This window comes from Pseudonaja textilis, chromosome 1 (genome assembly GCF_049901715.1).
Source record: "Pseudonaja textilis isolate UNSWEBS1 chromosome 1, rPseTex1.2, whole genome shotgun sequence".
Taxonomy (NCBI): domain Eukaryota; kingdom Metazoa; phylum Chordata; class Lepidosauria; order Squamata; family Elapidae; genus Pseudonaja; species Pseudonaja textilis.
The window spans coordinates 224,178,431-224,198,679 of record NC_141990.1 but is presented as its reverse complement, the minus strand read 5'-3'; the positions used below and the strand labels follow the sequence as shown (position 1 = coordinate 224,198,679).

Genomic DNA, 20,249 nt, shown 5'->3' with positions numbered 1-20,249 from the left:
TGAAATGCTTTTATCAAGAGACAGCTTTCAAGGTTTATCTCTGTTATGGATGCTCTTGAAACCAACATAAAAAAGATCAATTATAAATGAGCATGTTGTACAACCCTTTGTAGTTGATTTAGAGGCCACAGAAAACCAGTTTGCTTTTTGTTTGTACCATTTATTTACCACCAGACTCCTCAAAAGACTACCAGTCATTTACAATATATCTGCTCAAAATCATAAAGGCTATTACATATTGTACAATCCATAAACTGTATACCTGCTGTGTCACCTGATTAGCAGCAACTTTAGGGTTAAAGCTATAGATTAAAAGCTCTAGGAAACAGCTCTGCCTTAACTGCCTACCTAAATGCCATCAGAAAGAGTGACTTTGAGATTTCAGGGACAGAAAAATAGTGGAAAAGTACCCTTGCTTTGAACGTCACAGGAAGAGGGAAAGCTTCAACATCCATATTTGAGACAAATACACCAGAAGGATCTGTTCTACTTGAAGAAAATGGAAACATACAGGCAACATGCCAAAAAAACCATGTATAGGTTACTTTGAACTGTACTTGAAAACCTACTAGAAGCCAGTAGAGAATTAGTGTTGTGTGGCTGCAAGGGCTTCAAGTAATCAGCAAACAGATTGCTTTTTTTGACATCAGTTGTAATTTTCAGAGAGCCTATAAAGAAAAAAAATCAAGTGGGGTGCATTGCAGTAGAATATCCTATAAGTGAATAGGGTGTAAGGTACTGTTACCAGAGCCTCCCACTCCAGGATGGGTCACAACTGGAATGCAAGTTGAAACAGGACAGGACCCATGGGCTTATTCCTTCTAGGGGACTGTCCCTACATCCAGAGTCATAACCAAAGCCCTACAGAGCCAAAAGGTTTCTGGAGAAACAGCAACTGCATTTTGCAGAAATACAGCTTTTTGTACACAATATGTTCCTTCTCATCTAGTTCTTTGTAGCCTTCAAGGATTAAACCGGTGGTGGGATTCAAATTTTTTAACTAGCGGTTTTGTAGGTATGGCTTGGTGGGCGTGGCAGGGGAAGGATATTGTAAAATCTCCAGTCAGAGGTGGTATTTGCTGGTTCTCCGAACTACTCAAAATTTCCACTACGGGTTCTCCAGAACTGGTCAGAACCTGCTGAATACCACCTCTGGATTAAACAATACCTCCTCTTGAATCAGTCATGTAGATGCTGACCTGCAGAAGAGAGAAGATGAAGCCTGACATCAACCAACTGCTTCCAACCATTTCTGTTTCAAACTGCTTCTAACCAACTGCTTCTAACTGTTCCAACTGCTTCCATCCAACTGCTTCCAACCAACCTTTTTCCAACTACTAACTGAAAGGGATGGATGGAGCCTTGCGATACAAAGTTCACAATTCCTAATATCCTAAGCAATCCAAAAATATATCATGATTAATTGTATTGAAGGCCACTGAAAAAATTTTAAAGGACAAGGAGTGGTACCCTCCTCAGGAGATTGTGAGTTCTAGTCCTGCCATAGGCATGAAAAATAGCTGGGTAAATTTGGGGCAGTCATTCATTCAGACTAATCCACTTCACAGGATTGTTGTTGTGGGGAAAATAGGAGGAGGAAGATGTAATGTTGCCACCCTGAATTATTTATAAAAATAATAAAGGTGAGATATAAATAAATATATTTCTAGTAGGAAAATCTACTTTGTATAGATTTAATATCATTCAACAAGGAAGTCTGCATTCTGGCCAAAAGAATACCACAGGTCAAAAGAATAAATGAATTTGATTTTGGCATATCTTTATGCTGAAGATTATCTACCTTATTTCTTTTCTTTTATTCATTTTCCATTTGACCTCTTGGTCCATGCCAGAGTGCTTTGAAAATAAAATCTCTCAACTACAGTATATCTGGATTTTCAGGTATTCTCTGTTTATGCCACAAACAGGATTTGAGGTTGTGTGTACATTTCAGAATCTCTGATCAAGAAGGTCAACATGCTAACAAGAAATATGAATTGGAAAAAGATGCAATGTGTTGGATATATAGCGAGAAACCAAAAAATAATACTTGAACCCAGAAAACAAACACATATGCCTTTCAGATTTTGCCTAAAATAATTTCTAGGGTTCATAAATTATTATTATTTATTTAATTTAGATTCAAAAGCTTTATGTAGGCTTGACAGGTACTCCCATGTTTTTGCTCCATATTCGTTTTGTATGTAAAATAACAGTAACTGTAGGTACAATATATCTTCATATATCTAAAGCTGCTATTAAATATATATCTAGATATCTACTGTTAGATATATAGAGTAACTGTCATATAAGAGCCATACTTATCTAAAACCAGTCAGAGGCTAAAAGGAAGAGAATTGCATTTATACCTAGATACCAACATAAATAACATGAAATTCAATGGTGAGAAAATTATGTTTTTTACACACACACAAAATGCACAGGTATAGAATAGTTGGTAGCTTGCTCAATAGCAGTACTGCAAGAGAGCTCTAGGAGTCCTTGTGGACAGCCGCTTAAATATGAGCCATCAGTGTGCTGCAACCACCAAAAAAGCCAACACAGTCCTAGACTGCAAAAGAATAGAATCAAGGTCACATGAAGTGTTAGTACACACCACTTTATAAAGCTTTAGTAATATCACACTTGCAATACTGAATCCAGTTTTGGTTACTAAAATACAAAAAGATGTTAATATTCTATAAAGAGTGCAGAGACATGCAACACAAATGATTTGGGGACTGGAAAGTAAAACTTATGAAGAATGGTTGCAGGAACTGGTTATGTTTAGTTTAATGAAGAAAAGAACATGATAGCAGTCTCCCGATATCTAATGAGTTGCCACAAAGAAGATGGGGTCAACTTATTTTCCAAAGCACCTGAAGGCAGGACAAGAAACAATGGATGGAAACTTATCAAAGAGAGATTTAACCTAGAACTAAGTAGAAAGACCCTGACAGTTAGAACACTTAATCAGTGGAACAGCTTGCCTTCAGAAATTATGGGTGATCCATCATTGGAAGTTTTTAAAGAAGAGATTAGACAGCCATTTGTCTGAATAATATAGGGTCTCCTGTTAGATTAAGGGGTTGGACTAGAAGATCTCCAAAGTCCCTTCCAACTCTGATTATTCTATTCTATTCCACTCCACTCCATCTCAACAGGTAGCAGCACCTGAGCTATGAATGTTAGTTTTGTTTGGCAAGTTAGCAGCATAAAGTTTATTTGTTTCTGGGCTCAAAGGCTAAGCCCGATAAAGCCTGGCTAGTCCTAGAATTGGTTTCAGTTAGATGATACTAAAGCTTCAGGCTAGGCTGGGAGATCAAGAAGACATCTCCCAAGAGGACAATCGCAACCAATGCCATTAAAATTAAAAGGAGTCAACTTTAGCTATTTTTGCTAACAGACCATAAATCTTTGGTGGCTTATTAAGCCTCAGCCTTTGGGATGATCTTCCTCTACAGGCCAAATTTCAATCTCACCTATTCAGAAATGTGGTTGACAGGGAATTTGTTCCAAGAAAATATCTTCCATAGTAGTGAGCAACCTTGAATACTTTGCAAAGTGTTCTGTGGGTTCAGGCTTCAGCCACTGATGGGACTTTGATTTTCCCGCCAGCGGCTGGGCCAATGAGTGGTATCTATTAGCTGACTCCACTCCTTGGCCATATTTGGTCATATACAACACAAAGCACATAGGGAAAAAATCATTGACAGATATAAAGTTCATTTAGGGCTACAGTATTAAATCTGGATCACAAAATCCAAAATAATTACTACATGGCAGCAAAGTTACTCTGTCTTGGCATTCATTGACAGTTGTGTAGGTTTTGGCAACCCAAATAACACTGGGTGAGCTATGCAGTCACCTTCATTTATTATTATACCTTTCTAAAATCATTATACCTATTATAGAAATCCCATGCATTGTAAGAATCTTAGCAGGATTTCTTTAAAGCAGACAGGTTCAACCTTCTACTTAATATAAAGGCTGTCTGAGGACTTGCATTTGGTTCCTGCTTCTTCCATTTCTGGAAGAGCAATTAAGATGCATCTCTTTCTCCTAGTCTTTACACATTCATATTTTGGGATTGCCAAATCTTTTTTCTACTTATATTTATGCAGATTTGTGTTGTTAGCCATCTTGATTATTAAACTGCAGTAAAGACAGGAAACAAATTGAATCAAATAAACAAGAAACCAAACTGTAGCCGAAGACCTTCTCTCGTACAAAGAGAAAGTCACAGAAAATATTTCCATACATCTCATATGGCAAAATCTACTGTTCTGACATACAGTATTTGCTGCTCATTTAAAGCATCCTCCCCAATCTAATTCCTTCAGATATGCTGCAGTGAATGTCCCATAGTTCCCACTAAACATACAGTAGTTGAAGTCAGTACTGTATGTAAATCAAGGGTATCTATGGGCTTGGGGAAAGAAGTCAAAAATCAGGTGACTAATTTTTTTACGATTTGGAGACCACGGTTAGCTTTTTTACAAGATAAAAAGAGAAATCAACTTTTGATTTGAGAATTAAATCTGATCTAACTAGAGAAATATTGTGGTTAGAGTTAGAAAAATATATGACTATTGAGTCTTTAGAGTGTTGACTGTTAATATTTTAAGATAGTTTAAACATTGAATATTCATTTACATTAGAGAGATATGGTGATATTATTATCTTTGTACTGAAAAAAGTTGGAGGTCACTTTTGTTTTATATTTGTTTGATTTTTGTTTCCACTTTTTAATCTGTCCTGTTATTCCACCCACCCACCCTTTTCTCCTTTATGTTAGTTTTTATTTTAATATTTGTTAATGAAATATAATAAAAGATACATGTAAAAACAAACGCTGGAAAGTGAAGATGGCAGCCATGGTAAGCCCCAACCCTTTTATGTGTAAGAAAAAAGCAGGAGTTCAATTAAGTAGCCACTCCATAATTCTTTACCTTCCCTTCTGAAATCCTGAATGTCAATATTTGAACGTTTTCATTTGCAGAAGCAAATCATTCTTGGACAGGGCAGTTGCTAATAAGTAGAGCAACCATGGTTTTTTTGAAAAAAATAAATGACAAACTTGAAAAAGGGGCAAATCTGAAAGATGTTCAAAAGGATTATTTTTTAAAAATTGTTTATAACTTTGCTTTACAAAGGAAAATGAAAAATGAAAAACCAAGAAAATGAATAATTAAATGAAATAAATCTAAAGGACAGCTTTCTGAAATAAAGGATTATCCTTTATAGTAAATTAAGTGTCAGGTATGTTGTGTACTTACTAACATGAACAAAATGGAATCTATTTCAATTTTCTTAATTTCTTCATCCAAAATAGAATTGCCCTTTTCTACTGTAACAGAGAGAGTCGGAAGTCAATGTTTATTTTTTCTTTCTCCATATTTCCTCACTTTTCTTTTCCCTGTTCCTTTTCCCCTCATTGTCCTCTGTTTGCTTTTGTATTTTGTATTTTATAATATTTTATGACTTAATAAAAATGGCTTAAGAAATAGAATTCAGCTTTTTTAATGTGCAAATTTTGAAGCATGAGGACATGATTTTCTTACTGATACAGTAGAGTACACACATCATTTTGAAATGTTGCAGTTTCACTGCTGAAAAAATAGAGTAATTCTCCTTCATGGAACTGCTACTCTCAGGTGTTAGATCCCATCAGCAAATATCTGACACTGATGCAACATCTTAACTTAACAGCAACATCTGGGAAGCTCTCTGCAGAAGGAAGAAAACTAATCTGTAGTAGGCCTTTCATAGTGATTGTATGACCAATATTCAAGGCTTTGCTGCCATCATGTGGACATTGACTTAATTCATGATTTTTTTTTTCAGAATTGCAATTAACAGTAGTTATACAATGCCTTAAAGATAAATTTGGAGTATATTATTTCTGTCCTTCATATGCATAAGTGAGAGCCCACATTTGTTCATTTTAAACTCAAAAAAGAGTCAAGGATTGCTCTGACAGGTCTGAACTATATTATCCATTCACAAATGTTAATGTATAAAAATATAACATGTAAGATGTTAAGCATTGCTGATAAAGTATGGATAGAGGTAACTAGGGCAGTACCTCATGACCTTGTCACCTCCTAATTGGACTACAGTAAAACAGTCTATGTCGTGCTGCCTATGAAGATCTACAATTGGCCCCCAAAGCAGCAATCCACATGTTGGTATGCGAACACCGTCCCAGTCATACAATATTTGTGTTTTTGGCCCTACCCCACTAACCAACAAGTTTTCCATGTGCAATTCTAAGGGTTGATTTAACCTATAAGGTTCTATATGGCTTGGGGCCTGGTACCTACAAGTTTGGCTTCTCCCTATTGCAGGATTTCAAAAACTTGGCAACTTTAAGGTGTGTGGATTTCAACTTCCATTATTCCCAGACAGCATGATGCCTCGGAATTCCGGGAACTGAAATCTGCACACCTTGAAATTGTAGCAGTTGAGAAATACTACCCTACAGAGTCAATCTCTAAAAATTAATAGGGGTTCATCATTTCCAGGAAGTGAATGGGATTTGGGTTTAATGGTTTTCTGCAGTGACTCCTATATTTCGGGTCTGGCTCACCCTTTTCTGGTTCATTTGTAACTTTCTAAAGCAGGGGTCACCAACCTTTTGGATCTTAGGGACCACCAAAATCATAATTTTAAATCCCGCAGGCCACTAAAATGAATTTTGACTGATTTTGACTAATATGAATTTTGACTGAACTTGCTGACGTTGGTGGGGAAGTCGGTTCCATATTCCAGAGCTGCAATAGTCACAGGACTGGCCTGTGCACCTGCTTGCCATGGATAAGCTGCTCTGGGATGACAAAAGGGCCAGTCTTGTGACTACTGCAGCTCTGGAATATGGGACCAGCCCGTGATGGGGGTCGAAAATCTCTGCTGTAGGGGGTGGCACATGTAATGTGCAAATTTGCAGGTGGTGCAACATGCAAAAAGCAGTACAGTTCTCTCTAAAAATGGTGGTCATGTTGGCCATGCTCAATCACAAAATTGCTTTTAGTAGAAAACAAACAGCTGAACTTGTTTTTTGTTATTCCTTCTAGCCTCCAGGATGGATGTTGTTTTGTATCTCTGTTTGTTTACTTGTGGGAGCTGGTGGGTACACTTCCAAACAAATCACTGAGCATTATTTTTGATTTTTGGGGGGATGCTAAAAAGGGCATATGAGACCCAAAATCATTCTTAAGGAGAAGAGAAGGAAAGAGAAATGACTTAAATTCCACATTTCCATGTGTTTTTTTTTAATGAAAATATTTGAAGATAGGGCCAGACATCATACTGCCAAGCTGTTGGCCAGTCTGGGCCTAATAAGCTTTTGGGGTCAGAAGTGAGAGGGAGTGTTAGGGGTTCTCCTTTCTTTTCATTTTTTTACTTGATTATTTAAAAATTCTATTTGGTTAGATATATATATTTAAATCAAGACATAGTATGCATATAAAAAATAGTAAAATTAGAAAGTAGATCTTTTTTTGAACAACATATCACTGTAAAATTCAACAAGGCACTGCATATCAATCAATCTTCTGTTGCTTCTCTACAGGGCCAGTTCAAAGGCTGATAATTAATATATTTCTTTAATCTAAGATTTTATATCTGACATTGTTGCTTCTTTTTACTGTGCATTATTATTTTCTTTGATATACCCTAAAACTGATCTACCCAAAGACCCATCACAGATCAACAGACTCCAAATTACTGATACATAATTTAATTTTACCATAACATCTTAAATTCACTTCTCAATATCCTATTAACAAAAATAGAAATATTAAACCAAAATGAAATAGTGAAAAAGCAAATCCCAAACCACAAGTCTTAGTCCTTCAAATTTATTACAACTGCAAGATAATAACAAATTAACCTTAGATCTTTGGAACATGACACAAGGCAGGAAGAAGGGAAACAGGAAAAAAATTGTAAATAATTCCATCTGGGACTGGCCATGCTGATGAATGATAAATCAGCCCTGCAATTTATTTACTGGGAGGGACCAAGTATGATCTAGAATCTGTCAAGCTATGTTGTGTTATGAGTCATAATCCTACAAGTTCCACCTTTGACATTATTGTTTTGGTGATTATAGATTCTATGGCTGGTTATAACTCGGAAAAATTGTGCTGCCTTTTATAAATGGCAACCCTGACTGAGAGCATGCATATATATCTTTTATCTTTCCCACCATCTTGACCTAATTTGCTGTAGGCTCCATTTCTGCTTTGCAGTAAGTGAGGATAAGTGACTATGGTACTTGACTGGAGTTCCCAAGCAGCAAACGCTACTGTAAATTCTCTTGCTACCTCATAATTTTCAAAGGGAAATGAAACGAAAGGCTACAAACCGGCAATTCTAGTTCAGTCACTATTGTCTATCCCCAAAGGAACTGCCTCTGCACAGTAAATTACTGACTCCAGATGAACATACTTCAACACTGGAAATTTTTAAGAAGAGATTGGACAACCATTTGTCTGGAATGGTAGAGTTCCTGCCTAAACAGCGGGTAGGAATAGAAAACATCCAAAGTCATTTCCAACTCTGTTATTCTATCTATTCTATTCTAAATCATACTATATATTAATAAATAGTTTTCTTGAAAATTCATTGTTGATTGTATCCCAGCCCTATATTGATTTTAATTCTTGGAATTCAAGAAATCAAAATGCCTTGGTTTTGGGTTTCTTTCTTTCTTTCTTTCTTTCTTTCTTTCTTTCTTTCTTTCTTTTTTACTGTTCCCCTTCAGCATCCCTCACTGTATCTTCTGGCAACAGTTCCAGAGTCTTGCTGTGAGTTGAAAGAGAAAGAGAAAAGGGATACTTTTCTTTTGCCTGTCTTCCACTATGTAGTTTCAGTTGGATGAAAAATTCAAGTTTATGAGAATGAAAGATATATTTTCACTTTTACTTGGCCCATGCCATGAATTATTTTAATGATCATCATACTGTGGATATGCCCTATCAAGGGCTTGTGTACTCCGTCTCCTTCTTTGTCAGTTTTTACAGATCTGCTTGTAAAAAGTGCATATTAAAATGCTACTAGCCACACAGCTGTGTTATAAATAAAATGTTCTCCATAAATAAAACTAGTAGAAATTGGATTAGTGAGGTTCCTCTCTGCTATATTAAAGAGATAAGATAAAAGGCACTTTACAAAACAAATCAGTTCTATCCTGTGGAATACATTGGAAATAATTAGCATTGATAAAATCACCATTAGTCAATTGTAAAAGATAGCTTTACTCAGAATAATTTACACCCTGAGATTTAAATACCATCAAATAACATCCCAGGTTCTTGAGAAGGACTTCATCAGCAGATAAAAATGCCAGATCAAGTCTAAACCTCTGGCTATTATGTGACCAACTGTAATCAGACAAAGTATAGCATTTCACTAGATGATTCTTTCTGAACAATATTATATACCTGATATACTTACTTAATTTTTGATTTAGATTAATTTCAATGATTTAGTTTCTTACAGCAGAAAAGATGCTAGAGTGAAAAGTTGAATTGTACATTTCCTTTTGCCTCTTCCATTCAGCCGAGGCTTTTTTTTAAGACTTGTTTTGAGGATCAGAGTATCCTGTGGTTGTGATAACACAAACTTCTTGCCTTGGGGTGAGATTAATGGCCCATTAAGATTAACAGAGCAGGGCATTTTTGCTGAACTCAAAAGAAGAATGCAAGAGAAAGAACAGAAATGGACTAAATTCTCCTGGATCAACCTCTTCTGGTCTACAGGTCCCCATCAAACAAAGCACTGAGATCAAGGAAGGCTAAACCACCTTTGACCTGGTATCCCTTTGTATTTGGAATAGCTGCCCAGAGCACTGGGCTGCAAAGTCAACAAGCTTCTGTCCACCCTGTCAGGGAATCTTGAAGCAATCAATTCTTCTTAAAAATAAAATTTGGATCAAAAGATTGATGAACTATGAGCAAGTGTAAATTTGGACATAGGATTAATATCATGTACATGTAGAGATCTCTAAATACTGTATATTATTTTGCATATGCAATGTTTCCCTTTGGCACCTCTTTTGAATGTATGCCACTCCCACTTAAATGAGGTCTTTGTACATACATTGAATATTTCTTATCCATGCTTCATTTCTTATTCCACTGGGAATTGTAGTGGCGCTTATGGGTAATCACAAATATGTGACACATACATAAGTTAGAAATGCTTCTTATGGTGTAAATAATCACAAATGACCAGATGGGAAGTACTATTTCATAAATTACACATGACCCCCAAGACACGTGTTATTTGCATTCACATGTTAGCCTGTATTCACATGCTAAAATGTGAATGTTAGTATATCTTATTTGCATTTGAATGACTTTTTTAATATTTTAAAATAATTTAAAATGTGGGGGAAATTCAAGGCAGTATTATGAGTTCTTATTTTTATCCGCTGTTCTCCATGCTTCGTCACACAATGGGTGGTTGCTCCTGTAACAGCCTTCCTATTTGCTTTTTCTTCCTTGAGTCAGCAGCTCTTTTCACATTCCAACCACACCTCATCTTAGGCCTCTATGACCTATAGTTGCTATGCTGAAGGCTTTGATTTTCAGCTGTAGAAAGACAGGAGATAAGCACAAGTATGAGAATAGAAAACTACTCAGAAAGAAAAGACATCTTCGTGGCTTGTTTTCTTAGATAATTCAAAAAGACCTTGTTGAAGTGTCCTGATAATTAGTTGACATGCAAAGAAATCAAGAGACTCCAGGGCAGTCAGGGTCCAAACAAGAGACCAGAGGAATTACTGAGATCAAGCTGGTGGTAATAGGAGACGGAGGCTGTGGGAAAACATCGATGCTCATGGTCTTTGCAAAAGGAGAATTCCCTAAGGTAAGTTTCTTTTAACCATAATATCAACCTCACACTTCTTACTGCCAGATCCTTTTGTCAAGATCTTTCCTACTCAAGGCAAACTATTCAAATATAGTTTCTATAGAATAACTCCTATCAAGCCTCTGATATTATTTTTCTTCAATTTGAAATTCTCCCATGTTTTAAATTCTCATAACAGGTATACTAGAAACTTCCCTTGTCATGGAAGAATAACTGAAGCATTGTGACAGCAAATCTTTCTGGAGTTTTTCTGTGGATATAGACTCTAACCAAGAGTACTAATAATACTACTAAATTCACTTTACTTAACTAAAGTATTTATCTAATTGCCAGTGACATGCTAAGGACAGCAGAACAAGATTTGGATAGAACCATGAAATATTTGACTGAAAACATCCTGAAATAAAATTATTTTGACAGGTACAAGCAGATTTGGTTATTGTAGAAAGAAAAAAAAAGAGAAAATCAATCAAGTTGGCTTTATTTTATTTAAGAATGGACTTAGAACCTTTTGGGCAAATAGATTAACCTATAATATTTAAAGTTATACTTTGCATTGGTTACATCAAAGAAATAAGAATCTTGTGACACTTTAACATTAGTTCATTTCTTACAATATAAAGTTTTATGGAGTAACATCTATTTAATTAGGCCCATTGACGTATACACTATGTATACTGTATATGTGATGAGAAAATGGTAAGCACTTAGTCCATACCTTGTCACAAATATTATCTGACTCTGAGACACAATGGCTTCCTATTTAGTGAGTAGAGGGGAGTGATACTAATAAAGGAGAATATTTGTAACTCAGGGTTGACATAAGAGGTCCTTGGTGCTATCTGAGCTTGATTGTCTTCTTGCAGGTATTTCTCATCAGTGCCAGTAAGGAGTGTTGTTTGCTCTCAGTTTATATTCTAGTGGCTTACCTGTTGGTGTTGGTGAGGGTGGTCTTAGAAATTCTTTGGGTGGACTGTTTGATGTTGGCTTCTTTGACAGTTTCTTGATTGGGTATTGTTTACTTGATTGTTGGTCTGATATTAACCTTGGAGTTAATCTATGCTGACCTGGGTGCTGATTGCTGGTAGAAAGGTGCTTGGGTCTTTTTTTTCCCGTTTTGGGCTGGGTAATAATCGCTTTTGCATAGTCTATAGATGTTGTTAATGTCTATGTGTCTACTGATAGCTGATTTGCCAGAGTGCCTGGCTTCTAGAAATTCCCTGGTGTTTTTGGACTTGACCTGGTCTAGGATGGTAACATTTTCACAATTGAAACTATGGTTAAATCTATCTATATGTTGTGAAATGAAAGGATTTTCATCATGCCTTCTGACTGTTAGTTGTGTTCATGAATGCATTCTGCCAGTCTTCTGCCTGTTTGTCCTACATAGTGGTTGTTGCAGTCCTTACACTGTATGTTGTAGCTGTCTCCTGTTTTGTTTTTTGTTTTTTCTGGGGCTGTTGGGTCTTTTGGTCTGCTTAGGATATTTTGAAGGGCTTTAGTTGGCTTGTGTTCTATGCTGATTCCATGTGGTTGTAATAGACTGTTGGTGGTTTCTGGGATATTCTTGATATATGGTAATGTAATTCTTTTTAAGGTTTGTATTGGTTGTGCTGTGTTGGTTGGGTTGAGTGGTCAGGAACCACTCTATTTCCTTTTTCTGCTGTTTTGGGTTGCTGCAGGGTGTTTGTTCTTGTCTAAATAAAGTCCCTACACAGCTTCTCTTGTGGGAGGTTGGGTTGTTGCTTTGGAAGTGGAGCACCTGGTTAGTAAAGGTAGTTTTTCTGTAGACTTGCGTTTCTAGTTTGCCATTGTGGTCTCTGCTGATCAGGATGTCCAGGAAGGGTAGCAAGTTGTTGTTTTTTCTTTTCTAGTAAAGTAGATTCCTTTAAACATGTTACTGATAGTTCTGTGGGTGTTCTCCAATTGGTCCTTTTTTATTATGGTGTAGGTGTCCCCTAGGAGGTGTGATGTACTGGGGGGGTGGGTGTTCAGAGGCTCACTTCAGAACCTGCCAGCAACTTGGGGTAATCTTGGAAGTCAGATTTGACCCACAGGACTGAATTCAATATCCTTGGCATTAGCATATACATGATCATTCAATTAACTATTAGCAATACAATTATTACCTCCCACCCGTCACCTCTGTAATAAACTATTCCATTGGTGTAGGCTATAAGATTTAATATTGATAGTTCATAATTTAACAATTTCATATTAGAGTCTTCCTTGAAAATTATTTGTTTAAAAATAACCACCAAAAAATTAAATCTCCAATGGAAGAGAATATATGTAGGTCAGGGTGGAACTGTAGAGTCCTTGGTGCACTCTGAGCTTGGTTGTTTGCTTGCAGACATTTCATCTGTGTATTGATGATGTTATCTAGTTGGGTAATGAAACATCTGCGAGCAAACAATCAAGTTCAGAGAACACCAAGGAATCCACAAATCAGCATCTGTATGTATAAGCTGAAATGATCCTATCTTGGTTATTTTTATCTATATGTTGCATTCACAACTGAATCATTTTTATTGCAAAAATAAGTGAATGTGGATTGGTGAAATGTGGCAGAGATAGAAAAGAAGGGAAAGCAAAAAAATAACTTTCCTATAGCTTTGTGAAATGAAAGAATATCTGGATACCTATATGTCTCTGAAGATTTTGCCTTACCAAATGTAACCTAGAGTCAGATGAAGATTAACTCCAGATTTTTAATATTAATTCAGTAGAAGTTGATAATACAGTCTCCCTCAAGGACTGAGCTTTTCTAGTGTCAAGGAAGCCATGGCTGAGAAAATAACTGAGATATGGACCACTTAATGGTGCTCCTGAAGGCACCCTCCCACAGTGAAATATTAATTAGATTGGGCCAACTGAGAATGGGCCTTTTCATTGTTGCCTGTACTCAAATTTCCTTGCTATGTATTTATTACATTTTTAATATAGGAAAATACGCTTTTATTTCTCCAGACTTTCCAATGCTAATTTTCTTGCCACAGTCCAATGGAGCTTTTTTAATTGATCTGTTTTTGTTGGCTACCGGTTGTTTTAATTAGTTGACATATTGTTTCAGTAGATGTGCTGTGTATTTGTTAGCTGTTTTGTGATGCTGTTAATTAATGCTAGAATTTTTTTGAGAAAGAGGTTAGATATTGTTCTTCAAAATGTTTTGAAGACTTTGTAGGAAAAGATTTGTTTGGAAAAGCAGCCTATATATTCCTAAACAAATAATCTGAAAGGAAATAGATGCTGTGGCAGAAAAAGCTCTGCAGGGATGGTATCAAATCAACCAATCCTTCAAGAGATAATCAGCTAAGCAAAAATGTAACTTTCTTCATCATCTTTTTCTAGGTTTATAACCCAACAGTTTTTGAGAAATATTTTGCTCCCTTTTGCATCAGTGACAAGCAAGTCCATATCAGTCTTTGGGACACAGCAGGTAAGGCCTAGGTCAAAACGGCAGCATTATTCTATAGACAGATGCATTAGCAAAATAAAATTCTTTCAGTGAGATTGTGTTAGTCAAGGAATGAACAAACTTTTGCCTGTATAGAGACATCATGTTCCAGAAGGAAGTTCAATGCAGTGGCAGTTTGCCAACAATTTTTGGCTACTGACTGAACACCAGCTAGTCAGGCAGAATTATTTGCTTGAAAAAGGCAACCTAAAACCTAGCAATGTGGGGGTGTGGAGATGAATTTAATTTAAAGAATTATCTTTCACTACTGCATTAGCTTATTTTAACATAGAACCATATTCAAATATAGTTGCCTTCTTTAGGGAGTATGTAGAACATATCACAATCTTTGATCCACATATGGACAGAAATAGGCAGCCCATAAGCAAAAAGCTTTCTTTTCTTTTGGGAAGGTAGTATCGCCCAATCTCTTTATTCATCACAATGTTTTGCAAAGGGGGAATAGCATAAATCTTGTGGTGATGTATCATACAATGAACACTTTGCCTTATCAAAGCTGGAGTCCCTCAGATGTCCTAAGCTTCACCTCTTACATGCTGACTAGGGATGATGAGAGTGAGCCTAACACATCTGTTGAGACAGGCTGCCTTGAAGTTCCTCTGCATGAATGAAACAAACATTTTGGTTTTTAAAATAATGTACGTCAGTCAGGATATCCTGTAACCTTCCCTTCCAAGATCACTGCATAACAAGCAAGTCACTTTTACCACATTTTACAACTTGTTGCTTCACTTTTATAGACTTGGTTGCCCCCCACCCCACCCCACTTCCCCTGCTGCCCTGTCTATTGACAGTACTGAGCTCTCACTGTAGAAACTGTATTTTCTGAGGCAGAAAAGTGTGCTCCTGTAAGGAAAAGGCCCTTTCAATGCTTCCTTTTGTTAAAATATATAAAAATGAACAAAGGTGGAGAAGGAACAAATGACAAAACCTCCCTTACAGAGAACCTCAGACAATCTCTCAAGAGTTCAAAGTGGCCATTTCTAGAACCTTGAAATTTCCCTGGAATATCAGTCCAAAGTTACCAGATTTCTAGAGGTGAAAGAAATACTTTCAACAGAACTGAAAGAACAGTTTCTTTCATCTCTAGACAAAATATCTACCACTTCCATACCTTGAATCCTGGAGATTATGTTGCAGAGAAAACAAAAGACTGCACAGCAGGGGTGGGATCAGTAGTGGGATTCAAATGTTTTTACTACAGGTTCTGTGGGCGAGGCTTGGTGGGAATGGCAGGGGAAGGATACTATAAAATCTCCAGTCAGAGGTGTCATTTGCCGATTCTCTAAACTATTCAAAATTTCTGCTACCAGTTCTCCAGAACTGGTCAGAACCTGCTGAATACCACCTCTGGGTGGGATGCTACTGGTTCTGTCCAGCTCTAGAGAGCTGGTAGCTCTGAAGAGCAACAGACCCAAAACCGGTTCTGTGTCTGCTGCTGTTCGGCTCACCCGCCCACCCGGGCTCTTACCTGACCTTGATTTCCTGCATTTTCAACTTCAGCTGCTTTCCGTGGCACAGCTGCAGTTGAAAAAGCAGGAAAAAAGTGCTTTTTGAAATGCTCTGCACCCATGGGCAGCGCTTATCAGCTGTCCCAGTGGCTCAGCTAATGATGTAGTACACACACAAAATGCAAATACTGAACTGGTAGTAACGCTAGTTGAATCCCACCCCTGCTGCACAGTACATGTCAACAGTTGTAGTTGTGTTTCTCCTAGATTAGAGGAGAAGAAATAAGAGAAAGAGTGGTTTTTCTGCTACTTTTGAATTTCTAAAAAATATAAGTAAAGGCCTAGTAAAGATAGACTGTCACCTAGGATTTTATCCTAGCAGTCAACTCATGCATGGACACATGCTCACATGAACATCTGACTATAATGATTTGAAGATAACAGGAGGCCAGTTCATCTCCTGATTGTTTCCTCTTGCTCACAATGCTCCTATGCACAAATGAAGCACATTGGAAATGCTAAGGATGTATGTTCTTTACAGGTCCCTGAAAATTACACTGTGATCAACTAGTATATAAAATCACAACCTTTTAGACATTTAATCAGAAACAAACTCCACTGAATGGACTGAGAAGACAATGCATATTAGACTGTACTATGTATTTAATTTATTAGATTTTTACCTTGCCTTTATTATTTTATAAATAACGTAAGGTGGCAATGGTACCTAATACTCCTTCCTCCTCATGTTTTCCCCACTGTGACAACCTTGTGAGGTGGGTTGGGCTGAAGGAAGGCAACTGGCCCAAAGTCATCCAGCTTGGCTTTCGTGTACTTTAAATTACTTAGGGATTTTTTAGGACAGAGATACACTACCTTATATATTAATATGACTGTAGGTGGCTATTATGGGAAGTGAAATGTGTAAGAAACTGGGAGGAAGCCCCTGAAAAAGCACTAATGCATATATTGTAAGTGATGCTTATATATATTGGTCAATGCAAATACATGTTACATTATTCTATACAGGACAGGAAGATTATGACAGACTCCGCCCTCTCTCCTATGACGGAGCCAATGCAATTATCATATGCTATGATGTCACCAATCCCATCAGCTTCAACAACATCCTCACAAAGGTAACAAGAACAGTACCTCAACGTAATATGTGAACTCAATGAAAATCGCTTGCTATGGCATCTGTTGAAAAGGTGTGATATCTTACAGTAAATAAAAGTCAAGTTGTTATACCAGAAAAACTTGCAGCTCTTCCAAGGACATCCATTCAGCTTTTGGGTTTGCTTCCTTTTCTTCTATTTCACTCCATTTTGACCTGCATAATCATTTTATTTTAATCCATCATCTGGTTTTATCATGCCCAAAGTATTAAGTCTTGTTTGTTGAATGCTGGAACAGACCGGCTTTATTTGGTCCAGAATTCAGACTGATTAGTTATTCTTGCAATCCATGGTACTCTTGTCAACCATCTCCAAATCCAGAATCTGAAAGTGTGTTTTCTTTCTCTTGTTCTTTCTCTGTGTCCACAGCTTTCACAGCTGTATGTTCGCACTGAAAGACCATTGAGGAAACAAATTCCTTGAGTAAAAACTCATTCATTCTAGATACGCATGTTTTATAGAAGTCTCTTTACTAGTTTTCAGAAATATAGCAAAAAATAAAGCAGATTCTATATAACTGAAATCTATATACCTTCGATGTTTTTTTAAACCCCATCTGTCTCTTATTTTAGTGGTACCCTGAAGCAAACCATTTCTGCAAAGGGATTCCAATTTTACTTGTTGGTTGCAAAACTGACCTAAGGAAAGACAAAGTTCTACTAAGGAAAGAACATCAAAATCAACTGGAACCCATCACCTACCAGAAGGTAGTACAATCAGACACCCACACTTCTCTCTCTGTGTGTGTGCTATCATGTTGCACTATCCAACCACAAGCTTTACCCCCAAAAAACATAATACATGAGGTGACTTTCTACCTACATTCGGTCTCATCAAAGCTAACAAAAGGTGCTGATAATAGCAGGGCTGAACAATACTTCAGAAATAATATTAGAGAACGTATGCTTTGGGATGGATGAAAGCACAAAAGAACATGTCTACAACTCCTTAGACCTGCTGCTTCTTTTCCCTTGACTGGGTGTTATGCTATCTGCAGCTGCCATGTGATCCCCGGAAACAATGCAGTTACTTCAAGAATTGTAGATTTATGGCCCTTTGAAGCACATTTTTGGAACTAAATCTAAAGCACTTTCCTATCCTAACATTCAGCCAAATCCCATCAAGTTGGGCTTGATAGCTGGAAATTACATAGACTAATGGTTACCATTTCATCCTCACCTTGAAATACCAGGTGTGCTTTGTTGTAGCTCATTATTGTAAATATGTTGCCCTTTACTGGTTCCTTAAATCAGGAACGAGCAGCAGTTGTTGAATTCCAACTCTCATTATCTGTGAGCAGAACAGCCAGTGGTACAAGATGATAGTGTTGCAAACCAAGGTCCAGAAGGCCACAAATTGTCTATCCTGCCCTAGTTTTAAGAAGATATGCTAATATTGTTATTTCCAACTCCCCTCCCCCCACTCCTCATCTTCTTTTTGTTGTAGGGACAGGCCTTGGCTCGGAATCTCCATGCAGTTGCATATTTTGAGTGTTCAGCCCTCTATCATGAAAATATTACTGACATATTCACAGAGGCTTCAAAAGCAGCTTTGAGTAGGATGAAGAAAGAACAGCGGAGGCAAAGACTCAAAAGGACCTGTCTCCTTACCTAAACATCCTTTGAGTGACTCCAGAAACTTTGCAAAAGTTCCTATCTACCCAGAGAGATGAAATCTCTTAGAATAAGTTGTGCAATAAATAAAGAAAATAAGTAATAAAGATGTTGGGACCCCAACTGAGATAGACCAATATGCAAATAGATAGAACAAGATTGCATAGAATATCAAGCTTCCTGGATCTAGTGGTACAATATTTCAACTACTGCACAGCAGTTCATCTTCACCTTCAAATTTATCGATGACTAAAGAAGAAATCAAAGGAACTAGATTTGCTTTTTCTAAGGAAAAGAACAGCAAATGCAATCACAGACTATATCTGATAATCTAGGAACAAAGCCAGAAGGAGGGACCCGCCCAGCCTGCAAGCTTGGTTCTTCAAGTTGAGTACTTTTCCATCATAGCTGCACATCTAATTCTGGGGCAATATACAGTGTATATCATGTTAGAAGCCTCCTTTATTTCTGTGACCTTGCTGCTTATTTTTTAAAAAGTTATTGAAACAATTTTTTTAAAGCCTTGAAACCCTTGGTTTAAAATTATCTAGCTGCACTTTGTCCAGCATTTTCAAATTAGTTAGTCTTAAATTAGTCTTTAAGATGCAATAAACTCTGAGAGAAAGTCAGTTTTTGATGTGCCTAAATATGTTATTTATTCACAGACATGTATTAACAAAGAAAAAGGAAGTATTGTGTTGCATATATAATTCAATTTATCTATAGGCCATTAGATAACAGAAGACTGCCATAGGACAATATCACAATTCATCATCACATGTCAAGATTTATTTTCTATGCAGAACTAGAAATAACACAAAATGTATTTTTCAGCGTCATGACCATTGCTACCACCTAGTGTGAAGAATCTGGAATTTCTGTCTATTCAGTTATTGAAGAAGACTTGAGGTGTTGTGGGGAAATAGAAAAAATTCACAGAGAAAGAAAGAATCCCACCCTCAGAACTTTGCTTAACAAATAACTTCATTGCTAAGAGAAAAACTGTGACACAATGGAAGAACACATTCTGAGTTTTGGCTAAATAGTAAATTTTTCTTTTTCCAATACAGGATATCATAAAACATGTAAAACAACAACAATTGGATAGGAGGTGTTAAGGATTCAAGCCAAGAAAACCTATTTTCAATAGGTTTTCTCCTTAACCTTTCTCTGGCCTTAGACAAGTTTTTCTTCCAATAAACTCTGAAAATCTTAAAGTCCCAGAGCATGTTAGCCTTTTCATTTTCTATTACTTTGTCTGTTTTATGTTCCCACCACTTTTTGCTTGCAGGCAAACACTATTTCTTGCAGATATTCCAACATGTTGTTTCTACATACTTTGTGAAACCGTTGTTTATAATCAGTAGCTAACTAGGTAGTCCATTATTTCTTCAGTTCCTTATTGTTTACATTTATGATGACAGTTCAATGGACTCTGGGTGGCTTACAACATCCAGGTATATAATTAAAACAATTAGAAATAAAAAATAAAATATGTATTACAAAAAAAACAATTAAAAATATAAATGACATGTTAGTCCAAACTAAAAACAAACAAAACAATAAAACCTGACAGGGGCCATAAACACCTTAATCCCAAGCCCGGGAACACAGGTAGATTTCCAGTGCTTTCTGGAACTCCAGGAGA

General features: G+C 36.8%; 1 protein-coding gene across 2 annotated transcripts; it reads left to right on the top strand.

Moving 5' to 3' along the window:
- The first annotated feature begins 8,431 nt into the window (after positions 1–8,431).
- On the top strand, positions 8,432–19,230 carry RHOD (ras homolog family member D). Of its 2 annotated transcripts, none has more exons than XM_087920672.1 (5): positions 8,432–8,530; positions 14,233–14,320; positions 16,840–16,949; positions 17,561–17,695; positions 18,435–18,740. In XM_087920672.1, the coding sequence occupies exons 1-5, from the start codon at positions 8,504–8,506 to the stop codon at positions 18,600–18,602; spliced, it is 528 nt and encodes a 175-aa protein (XP_087776798.1). In that variant the 5' UTR covers positions 8,432–8,503; the 3' UTR covers positions 18,603–18,740. The 2 variants fall into 2 exon arrangements, with proteins under 2 accessions (XP_087776798.1, XP_026575426.1); XM_026719641.2 differs by lacking the exon at positions 8,432–8,530 and adding an exon at positions 10,587–10,878 and having other exon boundaries at positions 18,435–19,230.
- The last annotated feature ends 1,019 nt before the right edge of the window (positions 19,231–20,249 follow it).